This window comes from Leuciscus leuciscus, assembly GCF_965113295.1.
Source record: "Leuciscus leuciscus genome assembly, chromosome: 20".
NCBI classification, from domain to species: Eukaryota; Metazoa; Chordata; class Actinopteri; order Cypriniformes; family Leuciscidae; genus Leuciscus; species Leuciscus leuciscus.
In genome coordinates this window covers 23,758,307-23,777,603 of record NC_138744.1, presented here as the reverse complement: position 1 = coordinate 23,777,603, position 19,297 = coordinate 23,758,307, and the positions used below count along the sequence as shown (strand labels likewise).

Below are 19,297 nucleotides of genomic sequence, written 5' to 3'. Positions count from 1 at the left end.
TTGCCTCACAGACCTGAGACATAATATAGAAAGCTATACAGAGCAATTCAAAACGAAAGAAAACAGACTGTTCTCTGCTAATGTCATCCTTATGAAATGTGCATTTCTCTCAGGCGTGTTCATTTCTCTCAGGCGTGTTCATACTGCAGAGATCGCGATGTCAACTTCATCTTCAACTTTACACGTCAAATACACAGGAATGATTATTCACATCGGCCCTGTTTTGATATCGGAACGATACCGATGTGTAAAAAAATGACCATATCGGCGGCCGATATATCGTGCATCACTAATATATATATATATATATATATATATATATATATATATATATATATATATATATATATATATATACATGCATAAATTATTATTTTAAATTGCTTTAAAATGGCTGTAAAGACCTTTGCACTCTATTAAATATATGTTGTTGTTTTGTTTTTTACTTTCTCTTCATCAAAGAATACTGAAAAATGTATCATGGTTTCCACAAAAATATCAGGCAGCACAACTGTTTTCAAAATGTATAATGTTTAGCATATCATAATGATTTCTGAAGGATCGTGTGACACTTAAGTCTGGGGTAATGGCTGCTGAAATTTTAGCTTTGCCATCATCCTCAAAATATATTAAAATAGAAAACAGTTCTTTTGAATTGTAATAATATTAATTTTTTTTACAGTTTTTACTGTATTTCTGATCAAATATATTCAGCCTTGGTGAGCATAAAATACTTTTCAAAAATACACACAAAAAAACACACCAACCCCTTTTTAGGGCAGATATAGGCTGAATCCCAATTCTCTGTCTTACCCCTTCCCCTTACCCCTTCCCCTTAGTTTTGCTCGTTCACGTGAGAGTAAGGGCTATCCCAATTCTCATTTTGATCAAGGGGTAGGGCTAAGGGGAAGGGGTAGATACCCCTTAAAACCAAGAATTTTCGCGAGCTTACTTGAAACCAAGGGGTACCCAGAATGCACTGCGCAACCGGCAACAAAGGCGGGCATACCATCAAGAAAGTCTCATTTTCGGCTTAAATGATTGATTGAAAAATTATGACAGTCGTGTTTTGTACTCTACACAGTCATGTACATATATATTTGCAACCATGTTGTTAACTGAAACGTTTTTAAACGTTTTTAAAAATCGCTGGTCTGCTACGCTAGGCTATGCTAACGATACATTGCTGGTTTGCACAATCAGTCCCGCATTTCTCTGACTAATGTCCGGGATTCGGCTTTTGTTTTCTACAGTCGCCATTCATTATGTGTAACGTTTCATTATTTGACACTGACACGTATGTGCCAGCTTTGCAGGTCATGTATTCAGCTTCAAACGGATCCCGACTGATACGAAAACACAGGAATTTAAGCAATGCTAAAACGCACATAAACCGATCACTTGTTTAGCGTTCATGTACGTTAAACACTACATTCAGATTCAACGGTTTGAATGAATTCAGTCCGGTTGAAACAACACTCTCTGTGCATAATGAATAGCGACGGCAGAAAGCAAAAGCCGAATCCCGGACATTTTTGGGTGATCCCGAAATCCAGGCGACATGTCCGGGAAAAAGATACGTGCTTAACATATTGTAACGCGTTGTGTTAGGAGGGAAACAAAATAAGGATAGCTCGCAGCTGAAGTATTAGGCCAGACAGACTCACGGAGGCGATTATTCACTCGCAATTTATTGACAAATCAAACTCCTGCAACTGTCTGCCACACGCTCCACCTTGACTTCCACAGCGTCACTCAATAAAACAAAGCAAGAATAATGAGCATCAACACAGAAATGACCCACATACATGGGGTTGTTCGAGTCGCACGGCACAATACCATTACAGCCTGTTCAACAGAGAGCGCGCAGCTCTTAAAGGGGCCATACTTATTTCCACTCGTTACAATATACTGTCCTGTATCACACAGGGACGCCGGAGTATGATGTATGATGACGTAACCAAGTGGCGTCTCATTTCATAGGGGTATGTTTTCAACCCTAGCGCTTACCACTCGGTTTCGAGGGACAAGGGCTAGGGGTAAGACGAAGGGGTAGGGGTAGGGGAAGGGGTAAGACAGAGAATTGGGATTCAGCCTTACACTCTAAAATATATTAATAATTCTAATAAAACTAACTGTTGTTAATATAATATTGCTATTGCAGTATATGGAAACTTCTTCAATACAGTTTAAAAAGGAAGTTCCTCACAAAGTTGGCTGAGAAAATAGACAGTTTAGACAAAGGTTGGCTACTTTGAAGAAGCTAAAATGTGAGATTTTATTTTGATTTAATTTAGCATTTTTGTATCTAAATAATTCACATTCTTCCATTTGTGTTATTCACAATGTTGAAAATAGTAAAAAAACAACAACAAAAAACAACCTTGTCCTAACTTTTGCCAGTCTTTCGACCCCTTCCTGCCTAAGTAGGCGGTTCTTGGCTAGAATAAGCTGCAGTGTGGGCTAGACTTCATGCCTATAGTCAAAAGTCTGGCCACACAAAAACCAGTGTGTGTGTGTGTGTGTGTGTGTTCTGATATTAAGAAAAAGGCTGCAGGGCATAGCTGGTTGTCTTCCCAGTAGCAGGTTGGTCTGCATCTTTGAGACTTCACTGGCCTCTTTATGCCCTTGAGCCCCGTATGCGTGATCTCTTCAGCTGCTATGTGGTTCTGAGAGGCGTCGTGCTCTTGTAATGTGAGAGCATGCCTGTGTTTGTGCATCCATACATACATTCATACGATGAGCCCTCTCTGTGGTCTCATCTGTCTCTGGCCTGTTGCTTCACTGACAGCAACACACTACGCTGACACTCCACCACTCATCAGTCACGGGGGTCAGTGCTGAGGTCAGATCCAGTGTGTTTCTCAGAGACCAGCGTGGATAAGAGCTCAATACCTCACAGTCCAGGTCTATGACCTCTGACCTCGCATCATTATGGTCCTATAGCACAAAGATGAACCCCCTCATTCTCACACCAGCGCTGAAGTCCTCCAGAGAGGAGGATCACATCCTAATTTGACGTTTTAAATGGAACACACCACATCTCAGGGCTCGACAGTGCAAGCATTTTACTCACATTTGCTTCTAAAATGAGATATTTGTGAACTGTATTTAGGAGCACATATGTGAATAAAAAAAGTCCTCAGTTTTAGGAAATGTAGGGTCATAAATATTCTTCATTATCTTAAATGGTACAACAAATGTTTTCAAAAAACAAACAGGAATTGCGATACAGCCTAATGTGATTATTAAACTTAAAAAGAGTATGATTTAATAAAATAAATATCAGCACTGAAAGTAGCAACACGGTGGTGTTGAGTATTCTATTGGCTTGCGGTTTCAGAGCTGTTCGCAATCAATGAATACCGTGCATTTATTACAATAAATTATGATAAACTGTTGATGAATTAATGGTGTTTACATTGTAATGTGCTGTAGATCAGTGTCGAACCCCCTGAGGCAATTATCATCGCTCTGCATCTTTGGCTAATTCACGCCTGCACGCTAGGTGACGCTGACTGACGATACATTTTTCCTCATACATGTATCTCGTAGGCAGTGGTGGACGAAGTACACATACCATGTACTTGAGTTAAAGTAAAGATACTCAAGGTAAAATATTACTCAAGTAAAAGTAGAAGTGCTGCCTTTAAACATTCACTTGAGTAAAAGTACAAAAGTATTTGCCTTCAAATGTACTTAAGTATCCAAGTACTATGATTTTTTTTATGGCTATAATGTCCTATTATAATTTTTGTCACAAGACTCTTGCTTAACTCAGTCTACGTGAAGACTCTAATGTCACTCCTGGCACATAATAAAATGACATTAATTAGTCTATATATATATTTATTATTTATTTTTATTGAATTGAATTGAATATTTTTTGTGTGTTTAATTTTGGACGGAAGGGGACTGTTTCCATAAGGTATAATACATTTACAGTATTTACTGTATATATTTTTCACGAGCGTCTATGGTCATAATTATAAACATCCTAATGTTATGATACATTCACATAAACCTGCACAATGCCATTAAATAAATACACACACACACACACACATTATATTCTACGTTATGGGAGCAGCCAATTTCCCTCCCAAATTAAACACCAAAACGTATTAATGCAGTGTTTCTGCTACTCCCCAGAAAAAAAATGCTATTATATGCAAGTAATTTTAGTGTCAACGTAATAAGCAATGTTCATTATGCGTCAATATTTACCGATAATTGCTGCAATAATAGCTGCTGCTCTCTGCCCCGCTTAAAATCATTGGCAACACGATTTGTTTGGAACTATTGATAGCTACACGAATCACATGACCGCGCGGCGGTGAGATCACAGTAGGCTTGTTCGACTTGAACTGGCGCTGCACACTGCACAGACCAATCGGTGAATGACATTAAAATACAGAAGAGCGATTAGAGAGTAGACGGCTCTGTAAGCTTTTCAAACGCTCTCGCGATTTCGCTCTATACTTTGATGTCATAAACTGATTGATCTGTGCAGCGCCGGTTCAAGTCGAACAAGCCTAGTGTGTCGCAACCTCATACTGTCTGGTTGCAACTCTCATATTTAACGGCTCGCGCTTAGTAGATACAGCCAAGGCAAGTTCAAAACAAAGCGCGCACGTTGTAGGCTACTGTGATTGGTGGCTCGTTTGACCAGTTACGTTTTTATCCACTCATAAATAAAAAGGAACGACTGATTTTGAAAATGTAGTAGAGTAAAAAGTAAGATATTTGACTTTGAAATGTAGTGGAGTTAAAGTAAAAGTCTTCCCAAATTTAAATACTTCAGTAAAGTACAGATACGCAAAAAAGCTACTTAAGTACAGTAACGAATTACATTTACTTCGTTACTGTCCACCACTGCTCGTAGGTTTTTCTGTTTGCCTTTAACATCGTCTGCTGCACAAGATTCAGAATTAAATTAAGATAAAGTTTGGTACTACACCAGAAACACAAAATATCTAAAATGCTTACAAGAATACATCATAAAATAATTAGCAGATCTAGAGCGAACGTGCTCTCTGACTCACATGTAAGAAAACGGACATTGCTCTTAAGATCGTATCATGAATAGAAGTGATATTCTGTATATAGAAATATCCAAGTAAATGTGAGAATAAATCTGTTCTCAGGTACCAATGATAACAAGAGCTCAACATCCATTTTCTTCTCTCTTCCGGAATACTTTTCTTATTTACCGGTGTTTACACTGGTTTTCAAAACAGTGCCACCACTCTCAACCTTTTGTGCAACAGCGGTGGTTCGGGTAAGCTCAAATCTAATTGGATGGCTCGTTTCATCGCGGGGCGATGGGGGAAAAAATCGGCACACTGGTCGGAAAACAAATCTCGCTTTGTCGCACCGCGATTGATCGCGCCCGGTGTGAATAGAGCCATAGAGATCTATTGTTTTGATTCAAGAGTGCCATCGCAAACGAACATTCACACCAAATTATTGCTTTCAGTGTGAAAGGGCCTTTAGACTACAGTCACACCTTTCCATGAAGGGACAATATTTTCCCATTTAAATTGATTTTTAAGTGCATTTTTTACCTTTATAAAGGCCAAGTTTTTCTAACCATATTAAAATTGTCATGTTTATGTAATATTCTTAAAATTCCATTAAAGCCACAATATGTAACTTTTTTGCTTTAAAAATAGCAAAAATCACTATATCTATGTTATATATATTTTTTTAGTTGTGTACTTACATTATCCCGACTGTTTCCAACAACTTTCAAACCAGGAGAAATTTGTCATTTAATTCGAGAAACGTCCCGTTTCTTTATTTCCGTTTTGTCGCCGTCAATGGCGTCATATCCGCGTTGTCCCTGGTTTCCGCTCGTACTGCCATGGCAACCAGAGCTATGAACCAGAGCCCTCTGATAGTAACCAAAGCGACTGACGGTAGTTCGCAATGTCTATTTGCACGCTGTTGTTGTTTCGTTCAAACATTATGGACCATGGCAAGCAGACTTTGGATACAAAAGGAGAACTAAAACGAGAATCAATATCAGCGCGGTGTTTTCGAGATGCCTAGAGCTCCCATAGACAGTATATAAACGAGAGCTCCACGTCCGAGACTTCGACCGCTTCTACATGTACTTTATTAAACAGGTGAGCACATTTACATAAAACTAATCAATGTTATATAGCTCAACATGATGAAATGTTAGAATATGATCTGTATGTTATTCTAATGTTGATCTAGCTTACTGCTAGTCTCATACAGACAAACTAACACATACATTTCAACACATTCAAATGCAGTTTAGTGTGATAGTGTAATGTTAGACCAAGTGAAACAACGCTGCGTTACCTCCATGGGCGTAGGTTTAGGGGGGGACGCTAGGTACTAGTCCCAATCAATATTTTGAGATGACAAATTTGTCCCCACCAATATTTAGCAAGCTCCTTTGAACTGCTATTTGGATCTTTGCGCTGCTATTTGGATCGATTCCAACGGCCAAAACAACGACAGTACAAGAAACGCCGTAATTTGATTGGCGGCGGTGTATCTGACAGGCTACACGCGCGGGCCGGGACTACTTTTGTGCTTGCACTGGCAGCGAGCGGGTGGTGTGTGTGTGTGTGTGCGCGCAAAAGGCCAGAGTAAAACATTTTAATATTCCGTTTTTTGCCACTTTTTGTACTTTGTAGATAGATCAGTTATGCCACCCAAGAAGAAGAAAGGGGACATACGAAGCTTTTTCATAAAGCAGAGTGTAAGTAGGCAAAATAACTAGCCACACAAATAAACTAGCAGTAGTAGTGACTGACCAGGCTTTCAAATGCAGATTCTACTGTGGAAAATAGTTTTGATTGGTGATAGTATGTGTTACCATGTTGTTACAGTTAAACCTAGCAGCAGCAATCTTTCAACTAAGGTTAAGAGTATTGATTAGGCTGTGCAGCACTGATAGACTCATAGAAGTCACGCTATCATGATAGAATGCTACGTTAGCAAGTCACTGAATGTTAATTAGCTGACCTTAACTTAGAATCTTGCAGTCAACATAAACAGTGGATCTGAGACATTTTTCGTTTCTACATTCTATTTATGTAATGTATTTGTGAGTGAGTGTAGCCTAAGAATTTAATATTTAAGAATAGAATATATCAATAGAATTTGATATAGAATAGTAGATACAATTTTAGTATTAATGGAATACTGTAATCATGGATAATAATAATAATAGATAATAATAATGGATTTGTTGTGTTGAATGCATACTATGATACGTGTGTATTTTATTCATTTGTTCATTATTTAATTACATATAGAAAACTCATTCCAGGGGGAGGGGGAGGGGGATGTCCCCACCAAAGCTGAGGCCAAACCTACGCCCTTGGTTACCTCACAAGTTTAATTTGTCTAATAAACTGACCTGTGACTGTGAGTAGTAATTCTGCACTCGCGTGTAACGTTAGTTTGGTAGAATGAAATGTCCATATTCCTTAGCATGCGGGACTCGCGTCGCGTGTGGAGCTGATAGCCGTCTCTTAGCAATCCCGAACTGCTTCATATCACAGTCATGATAAAAGCATCGATGTATTCAGTCATCCATAAACATTATTAGATCCATAGATTAGATCGGTCGGCTTGACGTTGACGACAAGATCCATAATTCTTAGCAAATGTTGCGTCATCAAACTACGCCTTTGTTATTGTAAATAGGTAAGCGACCCCTGTGGCGAAAAATTCCATACTGTACGTTTAATTGAATTATTAATATTAAATAAAGCAATCATTTAAACATCAGTATCAACAAAAGCCATCCTTGCACATCAGTGGCACAAGCTGCATCTAGATGCATTTACAAACTGTTTAGTGCTGATCAGAGGTAGCATGAATTCAATTACAATGTCACAAATAGGCTAATGTTATGAGATAATGTTTTAAATTAAAATAAAAAAGTTCTACAGAGAAATATGAAATGTTAAAAACGAAGTAATCCTTTTAAATATTAAACTAAAACCACCAGTAGGTGGTGGCAAGTCTCTGTCTAAATGAGTGAGCTATCGATATATGATTCTTTCATTCATTCATTCATTCATTCATTCATTCATTCATTCATTCATTCATGACACAAGTGGCTGTATCTATGAAGGGGTCATTAAATCATTGACTCTCCCGATTTATTCAAAGTCGCAGAGTCATTTACTAACGAAACGCCACTGCGTGTTACTTAAGGCCAATTCACACCGCACAGACAGACGCCAACAAACACAGACAGATCCGTTCGTCGAGGTTTGTCGGATCAGTGTGTTACCCCTGTCTTAGTTTTTTGGTGTTGGTCAGGGTTTGTTTTCATCTGACTGAAAATGTTCAATCACCGTTTGTCGGGTCTTGGAATGTCTGAGCAGTGTGATATGATTTTACAACAAACGCCAGAAAACTCGGACATACTCTAATGTAAACATCCTTTATAGATATAAAAATACCCCAAACCTAATGGAAATCACATACTATCGTAATCGTGTGTTCATTAGCTTCATGATTTATGTGTAGAAACATTTATCTGGGAAGTGAAAACACAGCGCAGGAAGCCCCTAATGATCATCAGATTGCAGAAATAAGTGGATAATGAATAGAAATGATGATTCTGTCTAATAAATATAACAATAAGCTTCTGTGAATATCAATATTTCTCCAAGTATGTGCACTTTTGGACTAAAAGCCCTAATGGACGCAACTATTCAGTAGGGCTGGGTATCGATTCAGATGTTACAATTCGATTCGATTTCGATTCGCAAGCTCAAATTCGATTCGATTCTCGATTCGATTTTCAATTTCGATTCTCGATTCGATTTTTCCAATTTCGATTCTAAATTAATTTCGATTCGACTCACTCAATGAATATTAAATACAAATCCTATATTTATTAAAAAAAGAAAAAGAAAAGAAAAAAAGTGAACAAGTTTTCAAGTGTTTAATTAATAAAAAGAAATTAAGAGCTACAAACCTGTATATTAAACTCTTTTTATTTTAGGTACACTTGGGTACATTAAAACAGAACCCAACTCTATATTTCAAATGCATACAATGAATAGACAGGATTTTGATGCAAGATGAAAAATTGATGCTGAAAATTGGACAAGTCAGAACAGTCGCATGTCTTGATCAAACAGGTTAACAATCCTCACATAAACCCACATATAAAAACGTTGCATATAATATAATATGTGCCCTTCCTGTCTAACAGCTAGGCCATACAGAAATTGAATAAAATGATCAAACAGTCTGTGTTGCATTAATTATTAATTATATATTGACTAATCAAAGTTACAAAAGTTCTTTATTCAAGAGCAGTGAGTGTTTTTCTCTGTTCTCTTTGTTCTTTGATTAACTTAAATGACAGAGATAATTAGTGGCTACAGTGTACTGTCCCTTTAAGACCAGCCGCTGTTGACAGAGACGCGGAACTCACACGCGGACTCATTCTCTCACGAGGCACAACTCTTCACGTTCGTCATAAGACTGCTCTTATGTTATAAAGATACTCGACAAAAATACATTTTGGCATAATTGTGTGTGTTCTTCGTTCAAGCGCGAAAGATAATTCTATTCTGTGCTGTCTTGTGCGCACGCACGGTATCATCGCAAGTTTTTCTGTCACAGTCACGACAGCATTTTGGCAGCATTTTGGTCATATAGCCTAATTGCGTATAGGCTTGTCATAGCGATTGCGATATGATTAAACGTGCAGCACTAATTGAGGTTATTTTATGATTTAGATAAAACTACTATAAAATCTCACAGCATTAGCTATAAAATTGAGTTTGCAAGCCTATGAACAGTGGAGGAAAACTAATACATAAAGATGGAAAAAAATCGATTCTTGGCGTTTGAGAATCGATTTTGAATCGACCACATTTAAAAAAACGATTAATCGAAAAATCGATTTTTTTGCCCAGCCCTACTATTCAGTGCAACTATTTGAACACAAATAAACTTCAGCAGACGTGACTGAACATGAATGCGTGTTGTTATTCTATTAAAAATATCATAAGCTACCGATTGATTATTTTGCACTCCTGACATGCAACCGAATTTGATCATAAACAGTGGACACATAGTCCAGATCAACTGCAGTTGTTTCACGTCACAGCAGCCACAGCTTCACCCACAATCTCTTTCGTTTTGTTCACCATCTTTTCAGGCAAAAGATGACACCTAAAGACATTCTGACTTGAGGTTTGTCGGTGTCTGTTGGGGCAGTGTGAACATGAGAGCTATTTTTCATGAAATTCTAAATCCAGTGTCAACTTGATTGCCAGTGTGTGTTGGTGTATGTCTGTGCGGAGTGAATTTAGAAATGCACAACTGTTCTGTTGTGGCTTTCGTTGGAACTATTATTTCGTTTTCAAAATAGAGCATACAATGCTGGCAATACTGTTTTTACAATGTACATCATTTAATATTACATTTTTGTTTGTTGAACTGTTGTATGAAATGGTAACACTTTATTTAAATTGTCCACTTTAGACATTCTATAAGTATTAACTAGCATTAACTATAAGTAACTTTGCAACTACGTCAACTAGCTCTGTTTGCTTAATATATGCTCACACTTTATTTTGATGGTCCGCCAGCAGACATTCTACTGACTATAAGTAACTTTGCAACTACTCTACATTAACTTATTCTACTAACCCCAACCCTAACACCTAACCCTTACCTAACAGTCTACTACAGTCTATTAATACTCTACTGAGGTTTAGGTTTAATGTAGTTGAAAAGGTCCTTTTTGGAGAATGTCTAAAGTGGACCATCAAAATAAAGTCTCGAAGAGACTTTTTGAGTTTTAAAACAATCTCTTTGCTATGCAATCTTTATGCATAGCCTGTGATATTTGTTTGTCATGCTACTGTATAAATGCTAAAGCCCCACTTTTACATTGTGGAGAACGACAGTAATGTAGCGTGATTTGCTATGGCAGTATATTCTGCAAGTAACCTATCATATGCACACTGCTTGTGTGGATGTAGTCAGTTTTGAGCGCAAAAGATTGGATTAATGTATTTGACATTTTATGGCACTACCATTTTCCTGTTTTTACATTAGAGGCCTGTTTTACATTTTGCCTGTTAGAAATGCATGCTCGATTCTTATGTTATTTTAAGGTGAGGCAGAATTAAATGAATGCAAAACTCAGCATTTTTATTTTTTTCATACCCCCTCTGTCACCTCACAAACCCCCAGGGGTAAGCGTAACCCAGTTTGGGAACCACTGCTGTAGATGGTTGTAAGAGTGCATATTTTATCTCGATTATCTTTTTAAATAGCAACCGGCAATAGTAAAGCATATACATTTCAAAATAAGAGTCCCAGTGTATTTCTGGCTTGTTTATTAGTAAAAAGTCAACATTATACATAAGGTTTTATTTATTTTTTTATTTTATTTTTTACCTGGTTATTATTGGTATTTTGGTACACAATAAACTGTTTCTGGCATTTAATTCAACATAAGCTCTTGTAGCTTTTGTCTGGGTTGACCCGTCAGAAGAAGAAAAGACAAAGAATGTTTTTTTTTTTATATTGTTTATATATATATATGAAATAGCATGAAATGAAATAGTAACAGAAGATGCAGGGCTTGACGCTTACTTTTTTTTTTTTTTTTTTTTTTTACAAATGGAGCAACATTACAAGTTGAAAAATTTAGGAGCACACAAAAAAAATAACCTGTGGAATGAAAATATATCAAATAATGTGTGTTTCCTTAATAAATGGATAGAAATAGACTTTTAAAAGCCAAATTAATTAATTACAAAAAGTACACTAGTTTTTTTTATTTATATTTTTTATTCAAACTGTATTTAATAATTATGTAATTATTTATAGGCCTACTTTAAACTCTCTAAAAAATATTTAAAAAAAACTAGTGTACTTTTTGTAATTAATTAATTTGGCTTTTAAAAGTCTATTTCTATCCATTTATTAAGGAAACACACATTATTTGATATATTTTCATTCCACAGGTTTTTTTTTTTGTGTGCTCCTAAATTTTTCAACTTGTGCTCCTTGGGAGAAAAAAAAAAGTAAGCGTCAAGCCCTGCATCTTCTGTTGCTATTTCATTTCATGCTATTTCACGAAATAGTGCATGATGGGAAAAATGTCCTCTGACAGAACAGTAGAGCTTTATAACATTTTCTCTTAAACCGGCTGAATATTTTGCGGTTTCTGCTGTCCTCCACTATCATTGCTTGTCAGATTTTACAGTACAATGTGTCCCGCATGAGATCTTGGGTAAAGCCCACGGCAGACTTTGACGGTGACATTCCTCAGTGACATTAACGTTCTTATGTCAGACTGTACGATGCGCATCGTAGCTGGGATTTAAGTCACAATTGACAGTGTTGAGCGTTGAGCGTTGCAGGAGCAGTTAGATTGCAGCAAAGCGGCCCGGAAATTCTGAACCTGCCAGAAGATTCATTGCAAAGGCAATTTATCGGCCGTCGGTGAGCATGAAGCATTAATAGATCCAAGACTGCCGATTTTGCTGTACGATGAAATAAATCTACAGCGCGCATTCGGCTGTGTTCAAGACAACTGTAAGACTTCATAGCAGCTAAAGCTCAAGTGAAGACTGACAGTTTTTGGTGGCACTCAAAGGAAATAAGACTCAACGGGACTGAATAGCAATGTTGTACAGTGTTGTGTTAGCTTCTTAGACTAAATCGCTTCATGACTTTGCCTGTTTGTTTTGACAGATCTTCCGACCCCAGGTGGTGACTGAGGCCTTTCTTATCAAATTTGGGAAACTGCTGGTGAGTGTCTCAGTTTAGTGATAATTATTAAAATTATTAATGTTTTTTGTAATGTATATTATACATGTTTTCAGGATTCTGCTTTTATATTCAATAGAAATTGTTTACAAATTTGTAAATATCTTTACTGTGACTTTTTAGTTAACTTTTCAATTTAATGCGTCCTTGCTGAATAAAAGCTTTCATTTATTTCTTACTGGCCCCAAGCTTTTGAATTGTAGCCTATATAATGTTACTGTATATTGTTTCCAAATATTTTTTTTTTTACATCTTTCAATTAATAACATTAGACATATTGGCCATCCTGATTTACACGTTTTAGTATCTGTATTCCCATTGGCCATTTAAAAATCTAAATGCACTAATTACCATTTTACATGTCCAAAATATGATATTGCCACGTTATCGTTTATGATATCTGTGAATATTAAGTGAATAAATATAAAAAATATATTCGAATGTGTCATTTTAATATCTCTTTTCTCTTTCATTGTGGAAAGAATCACATAACCTCTATTGACTCTAATGAGACGAGTTTGGGAAGTGCTATAGGTAGGTTTTTATTTTTTTGCAATTTTAGTGATCTAAGATTTTCAAGACTTTCTCTCTCTCTTTCTCTGTTGTTTACTTCAAACCTGTCTTGCATGAACTACATTCTCTAATGTAATTTAGCTCCAATTTACCAGACATGCTGTATGTCAGGAGATCAAATGTAGGAAAATGATTGAAATCTTCCAGTGTTTTTTTTTTTCTCTCCAGCCATTCAAATGAATTGTTTACAAGTACTATTGTTTTGTGCCTACATTTATGCTTTCTATGATTATTTCGGTAACACTTTATAATAACTGCACGCTATTAATCATTAGTTAAGCATTAGTAAACAGTTAATTCATCATTTATAAAGCATTAATATACATTAATAAGCAGTTTATAAATACAGTTATAAATGCTGTATTCTTGATTTATAAGCATGTCTATAATGTGTTTAATAATTGTATTTTCTTAATTTATTAATGATCACTTTATCATTTTTAAATGAAGTATTGCATTATTTACAAACCGGTTATTTAGGAGTTGTCAGTGGCTAATAAGATCACTTAGAAAGTGTAAGTAAATGTAGTAGATTCAGGTAGTTATAAAGCATTTAGTAGTGGTCAGTTAACTATGTTTGTGAGCTAATCTAAAGTGAGGACTAGTTATGCTTTGTAAAGCATTTATAAAGGAGATTTAAAGACTCAGTTTTCTTCTAAACAGAAAAAGTAAACAAATACAACACAGCGATACAGAACATAAAAATATTAACAGCCTTTAAATCTTCTTTATAAACGCTTTACAAAGCATAACTAGTCCTCACTTTAGATTAGCTCACAAACATAGTGAACTGACCACTACTAAATGCTTTATAACTACCCGAATTAACCCTGAATTACAGTAGAATTACATGTTAATAAACCATTTATTAACACACTAAGTAACTATTACTATATGTCTGAATAATAATATGTATTTAAACAGTTTATTAATAATTTACTTACACTTTCTAAGTGATCTTATGAACCACTGACAACTCCTAAATAACCGGTTTGTAAATAATGAAATACTTCATTTAGAAATGATAAATTGATCATTAATTAAGTATGAAAACACAATTATTAAACACATTATAGATATGCTTATAAATTAAGAATACTGCATTTATAACTGTATTTATAAACTGCTTGTTAATGTCTATTAATGCTTTATAAATGATGAATTAACTGTTTACTAATGCTTAACTAATGATTAATAGCGTGCAGTTATTATAAAGTGTTACCATAATTTCTTCAACAAATTAACAGGTCAAGCAGCATCTGAGGAGCTGATCAGAAACACTCTATCTGCAGTGGAGGCCATTTCCCAGCATCCCGTTCTTCTCTGCCTCTATCACTGCACTGTGAGTATATGCACCACTCTTTGATGTTCTGCAATTTTGTGTTTTTCCCAATTATTTATAAATTATTTAAGCACATACTTCACAACCCTGTTTGCCTCCTCTCAAGAGTGTGTGCATTGCAAGGTGTTGATGAAAATGTTCCAACAAAGTTAGTATCTAAACTCTCCATTTTGCCCCATGCAGCCTGTAAAACTTTCCATCTTTAAGGACAGGCTCACAAAAACAATATAGCAAGCTGTGTATGAGAGCAGCAAGGGCCACATTCACGTCTAACTTGAGATCTCACATCCTCACGCCTAATGGAGCTACAACTGAGATCACGGCTCCCCTCTGCCCAGCACTATTATTCTCACAAACCTCTCGGCAACAGGAAATCACTCAGGAGTGAATGGAGTTTGTATTTCTCTGTGTGTGAGGCTTTTGTAATGAGTATTGACGTGTGTTCTGTAGGACTGATGCATCAGGAAGCTTTGAGAGGACACAGGTTCTCTGATACTCTATAATAGGAGAAGGCATCTTAATTACAGTTTGCCAGGAGTCATTAGATCACATTCTCCACTCTCAACACACACACACACACACACACACACACACACTCCATATAGTAGGTGAATGACCATAGCTTATTAAAACTTATATTCGTGAGGGTATAGACAGAAAGGCTGTGTATTCAAAAATGCTGTCTCGCTTGGCAGCTAAGTTCAGTTTGACCTCCAAAAATGCTCTATAGCAGTGTTTCGCAAGAGTCATGGAGTGTGTAGTCAAAAAGAAACGCGTACAACAGGGGTGTCCCATCCTGCTCCTGCCGATCGACTGTCCAGCACAGTTCATCTCCAACCCTAATCAAACCCACCTGAAGCAACCAGTTAAGGTCTTCAGGATCACTTTTAAAATTCAGCATTAACTTTAAAATTAAAGGCAGGTGTGTTTGATTAGGGTTGGAGATGAACTGTGCAGGACAGTTGATCGGCAGGAGCAGGATTGGGCACCCCTGGCGTACAAAGACGTAATCGTTTTTTCTCTTTCTTTTTTTTTGATGCAAGACTTTTATTTTAACAGATCTATGTGAAAGCTGTTGATTCTTCGGTCAGACGCAGTTTAAGTCTGAGAAAAATGTGATTCAGGATCTGCTGTCAGGCTATATGTCAGTGTCATTATTCTAATGTTATTTTTGTAACTAAATAAAAAGTCTCACACCTCAGAAAACGGAAGTTTCCTGTCCTGTCAAATACTGTGCCTGCGGCACACACTCTTCAATTGCACTTGCAAATGTTGAGCCGCGTGCTGTATATAACTTAATATTAGGGGTGTAACGATACCCTCATGTCACGATTTGATACATATCACGATACTGAACTCACGATACGATATTATTGCGATACTCCAAGACATATGATAAAAGGTTAACAATAAATGTTCTGCTGATTAAAATGGTAAATTTGGTGTTACATTGGGTGTGTAATTGAATAGGCTTGGACTTGGTGCTGGAACCCTAATGCACAGGGCAATAGAGACACCAGAATAAAAATATTCATGATTCTGAAGCTGAAAATACAGAATTAATTTAGACGAATATGCTTGCACTCTGTCACTGACTAGATATATTTAAAATAATGTAGGCCACATTTTACTGGTGACATCAGACATTTGGCATTATCTGGACCCACAAATATTCCCCCATTGCATTATTATACATTATATTCAACATTATATACTATATAGTAGTTTAATGTAACCATTTTTGCGAAATACATTTTCTTGTCTAGTGGCTTTATGACCATGGGAAAATATGGTCCCATGTCCAAACCAGTTGAGAAACACTGCTCTATAGGTAGGCAGAGATTCTAAATTTTGAACTTTCTAACACCCAATAGATAGCCAACAATGATCTAGTCTATATAATTCATACATAGTTATATCTTCTATGATGAACATATTTTAAACCCCTGAGTTCAATTTCATATGAAGGGGGGTGATGCAAGTATCCTACATAATGAAGAAAAAAACTTCATTAAAGCAATGTCACAGCAGTCAAACAGAGTGGCTGCAGAGTGTGACAGTGAAGGGAGGGCATCCTTTCCCCTTTATAGTCTTGACTCCCAGAATGTTATCTTTCTAGGCCAATGATGGTATTTGCAACCATATGTGGAACATTCTTATCCTTGAGTGGAGGCCCTCCTGTCACCTACCAACACTCTTTACCATTCCAATACAATAAAGTTTGTGTGTGCTCTTTTACTGTCATATGATGGTCACACACATCTTAAAGATAAAATGTCTTCAACAGTGCAAAACTGCTTATTAATATTCAAAAATATGCAAAATCAAAGTCATGTGGTTAAGCCAAGAGTCATGAGGTCACAATCAAATGTTTTTTTGTTTTGTTACATCATGACATTTTCAACTTTTGTTGAAAGCAGTATACCCTTTTTTTTTTTAAAACCATAAGAAACCAACATGAATACAAAGAGTGTATTACTAAGAACTCAGCGTGTGTTTTATATATATATATATTTTTTTAATATATATATATATTTTTTTTTTTTATATATTTTTTTTATATCAAGGACACTTTTATTCGTCATTGACCCATATAATGACTGTCTAGGTAGACAACTCACTAAGTTTGATTCTAATGTTCAAACATACCTCAACTAAGCTCAAGAAAGAATTACCATTATAATGACATTCACGACAATCCTCTCATAAGGAGCGGGCAAGAGATCAAAGATGTGCCGTGGGTTTAGTGTAGCACCTATGTGCAGCTCGGTGAAAAAACTGTCTTACAATAGAGAAAGAAAAAGAAAAATACATAGATAACCTTTACAATATGCTTCTTTGGTGTTCTTTTCACTTGCAGTCACCGAGAATAAAATCCTTTGTTTGAGAGATGCCCACAGCCATCCACATTAAGACACCTGTGTGTAACATTTGCTGCCGTGCGGCTGATTGTAGTTGGTAATAATTGTAAAACCTGATTCTAATTTTCAAAAGAGCTGGCGTAAGGCCTTTTGTTGGAACACACTTTCTATGATCAAAGGGCAGAGCTGACATCACATTTCCATGCAAATTGGAGCTGTTCAGAGCACTCTCTCAGTCTTCCGCTTCCAGCTGTTTCACTTTCACTCACACCATGCAAGTGTGTGTGGTCTGGTGAGACTAAGAGCATATATGTGAGATTTCTCACTTTTAGAATAATGCACTTCTCTCTTTGTTTCCCTAAGGTTGTGGATTTGATTGTACCGCCACTGGCGTCTCTGGCCTTCAGTAAGAACGGTGAGAACACACTTCAAAGGCAAATAAGCAAAGACAATTATACACTACAAGTCACACCTACTCATTCTTTTTTATTACTAGTCTACATTTTAGAATAATAGAAAAGCCATCAAAACTATGAAATGACACATTTGGAAGTATGACAAATGGTTGTTTCTTGGGCCCTGTGGACTTACGCTCTTGTAGAATTCATTTTCACACTCTCACTAGTTTGTCATTTGTCAAATAAAAATGTCCAACAGTTGATATACATTAGGAGAATTCTGTATTATTATTATCATTATTATGTAAGAAAATTATGTGATGTAGAAATTGCGTTGATGGAAACTACATTTTGAACATTATTGGAATAAAATGATCGACTCCTTTATCTCACTATATAACATGTCAAGGACACTCATATTTCATGCATGTTCTTCATTGGTGGTGGAAATTAGAAATATTGAAAAATGTTCGCACAGTAAGCATTCAAATGAAAGGTTTATGATTGTTTCACTGTTTGGCCCTGTTTACACCTGGTATTAAGATGCATTTTGGTCAATCGAATCACAAGTGGACGACACTAAATACATGACACGTAATAGTAACATAACAGTGGAAAAAGTAGTAGTGACCAAAATTGTTGTCTGTTTTTCCTTTCCATTGAATGTTTTTTTTTTTCTAATTTCTTCTCAAATGTATTTATTTTATAGGTAAATAAATGTAATGATAGGCAGTAGGCTCACACAAATCGTAAGCCTTTAATGCTAAAGGTTTTTAAGATCATGAACATCACTTTTCCATTGAATATGAGCTATGAATATGTTGATTTATAATTGTGCATATGAGTAAGTATTACATGTAACCCTTTTGCTCTGTGTGTGTGTATATGTCCCAGTGGAATGGCGTATTGTGAGTTTGCGTGTGCTGTCAGAGATCACGCTGCTGCTGCTGCTGAGCCAAGACGAGGTGGAGGAGAGAGAGAGAGATGGAGGGAGAGAACGAGAGGGAGAGTGGGAAGGTGAAGGCATCTCCTCCAACACTCGCTTGCTAACGCTCATCTCTGAGGCCCTGCTGCCACAGTAAGACTCACCACTCGCTTACCTATATTCTGCTCTCTCTGTTTACTCCTCCGTCCTCTCTATTTATTGAAACTAAGATTCTGTCCGAACCATTATTATTTTGCTGGGGTTATGACAATATTCTGCTAAATTAAAAAAATAAATTGAAAATGAACAGCGATATTGCAAGACAGTGATATTACAACAATAAAAAAATGATACAATTGTTAAATTGTCATAAAATGAATTGGTAATTTAA

The 19,297-nt window shown here is 36.3% G+C and overlaps 1 protein-coding gene and 1 long non-coding RNA gene across 2 annotated transcripts in view; one reads left to right on the top strand and one right to left on the bottom strand.

The window, feature by feature from the left end:
* Positions 1-19,297, top strand: part of ulk4 (unc-51 like kinase 4) — a 321,586-nt gene that overhangs the window by 163,109 nt on the left and 139,180 nt on the right. The window contains exons 25-29 of the mRNA XM_082150256.1: positions 12,733-12,789; positions 13,290-13,341; positions 14,628-14,722; positions 17,947-17,998; positions 18,876-19,059. Coding sequence (XP_082006382.1) covers positions 12,733-12,789; positions 13,290-13,341; positions 14,628-14,722; positions 17,947-17,998; positions 18,876-19,059 — 440 coding nt within the window. The remainder of the gene's footprint in view (positions 1-12,732; positions 12,790-13,289; positions 13,342-14,627; positions 14,723-17,946; positions 17,999-18,875; positions 19,060-19,297) is intronic.
* Positions 3,871-7,467, bottom strand: LOC309484302. The gene is made up of 2 exons (XR_014200838.1): positions 7,372-7,467; positions 3,871-6,333 (listed from the first exon to the last, which is right to left on the bottom strand). It is a non-coding gene; the product is annotated as an uncharacterized lncRNA (long non-coding RNA).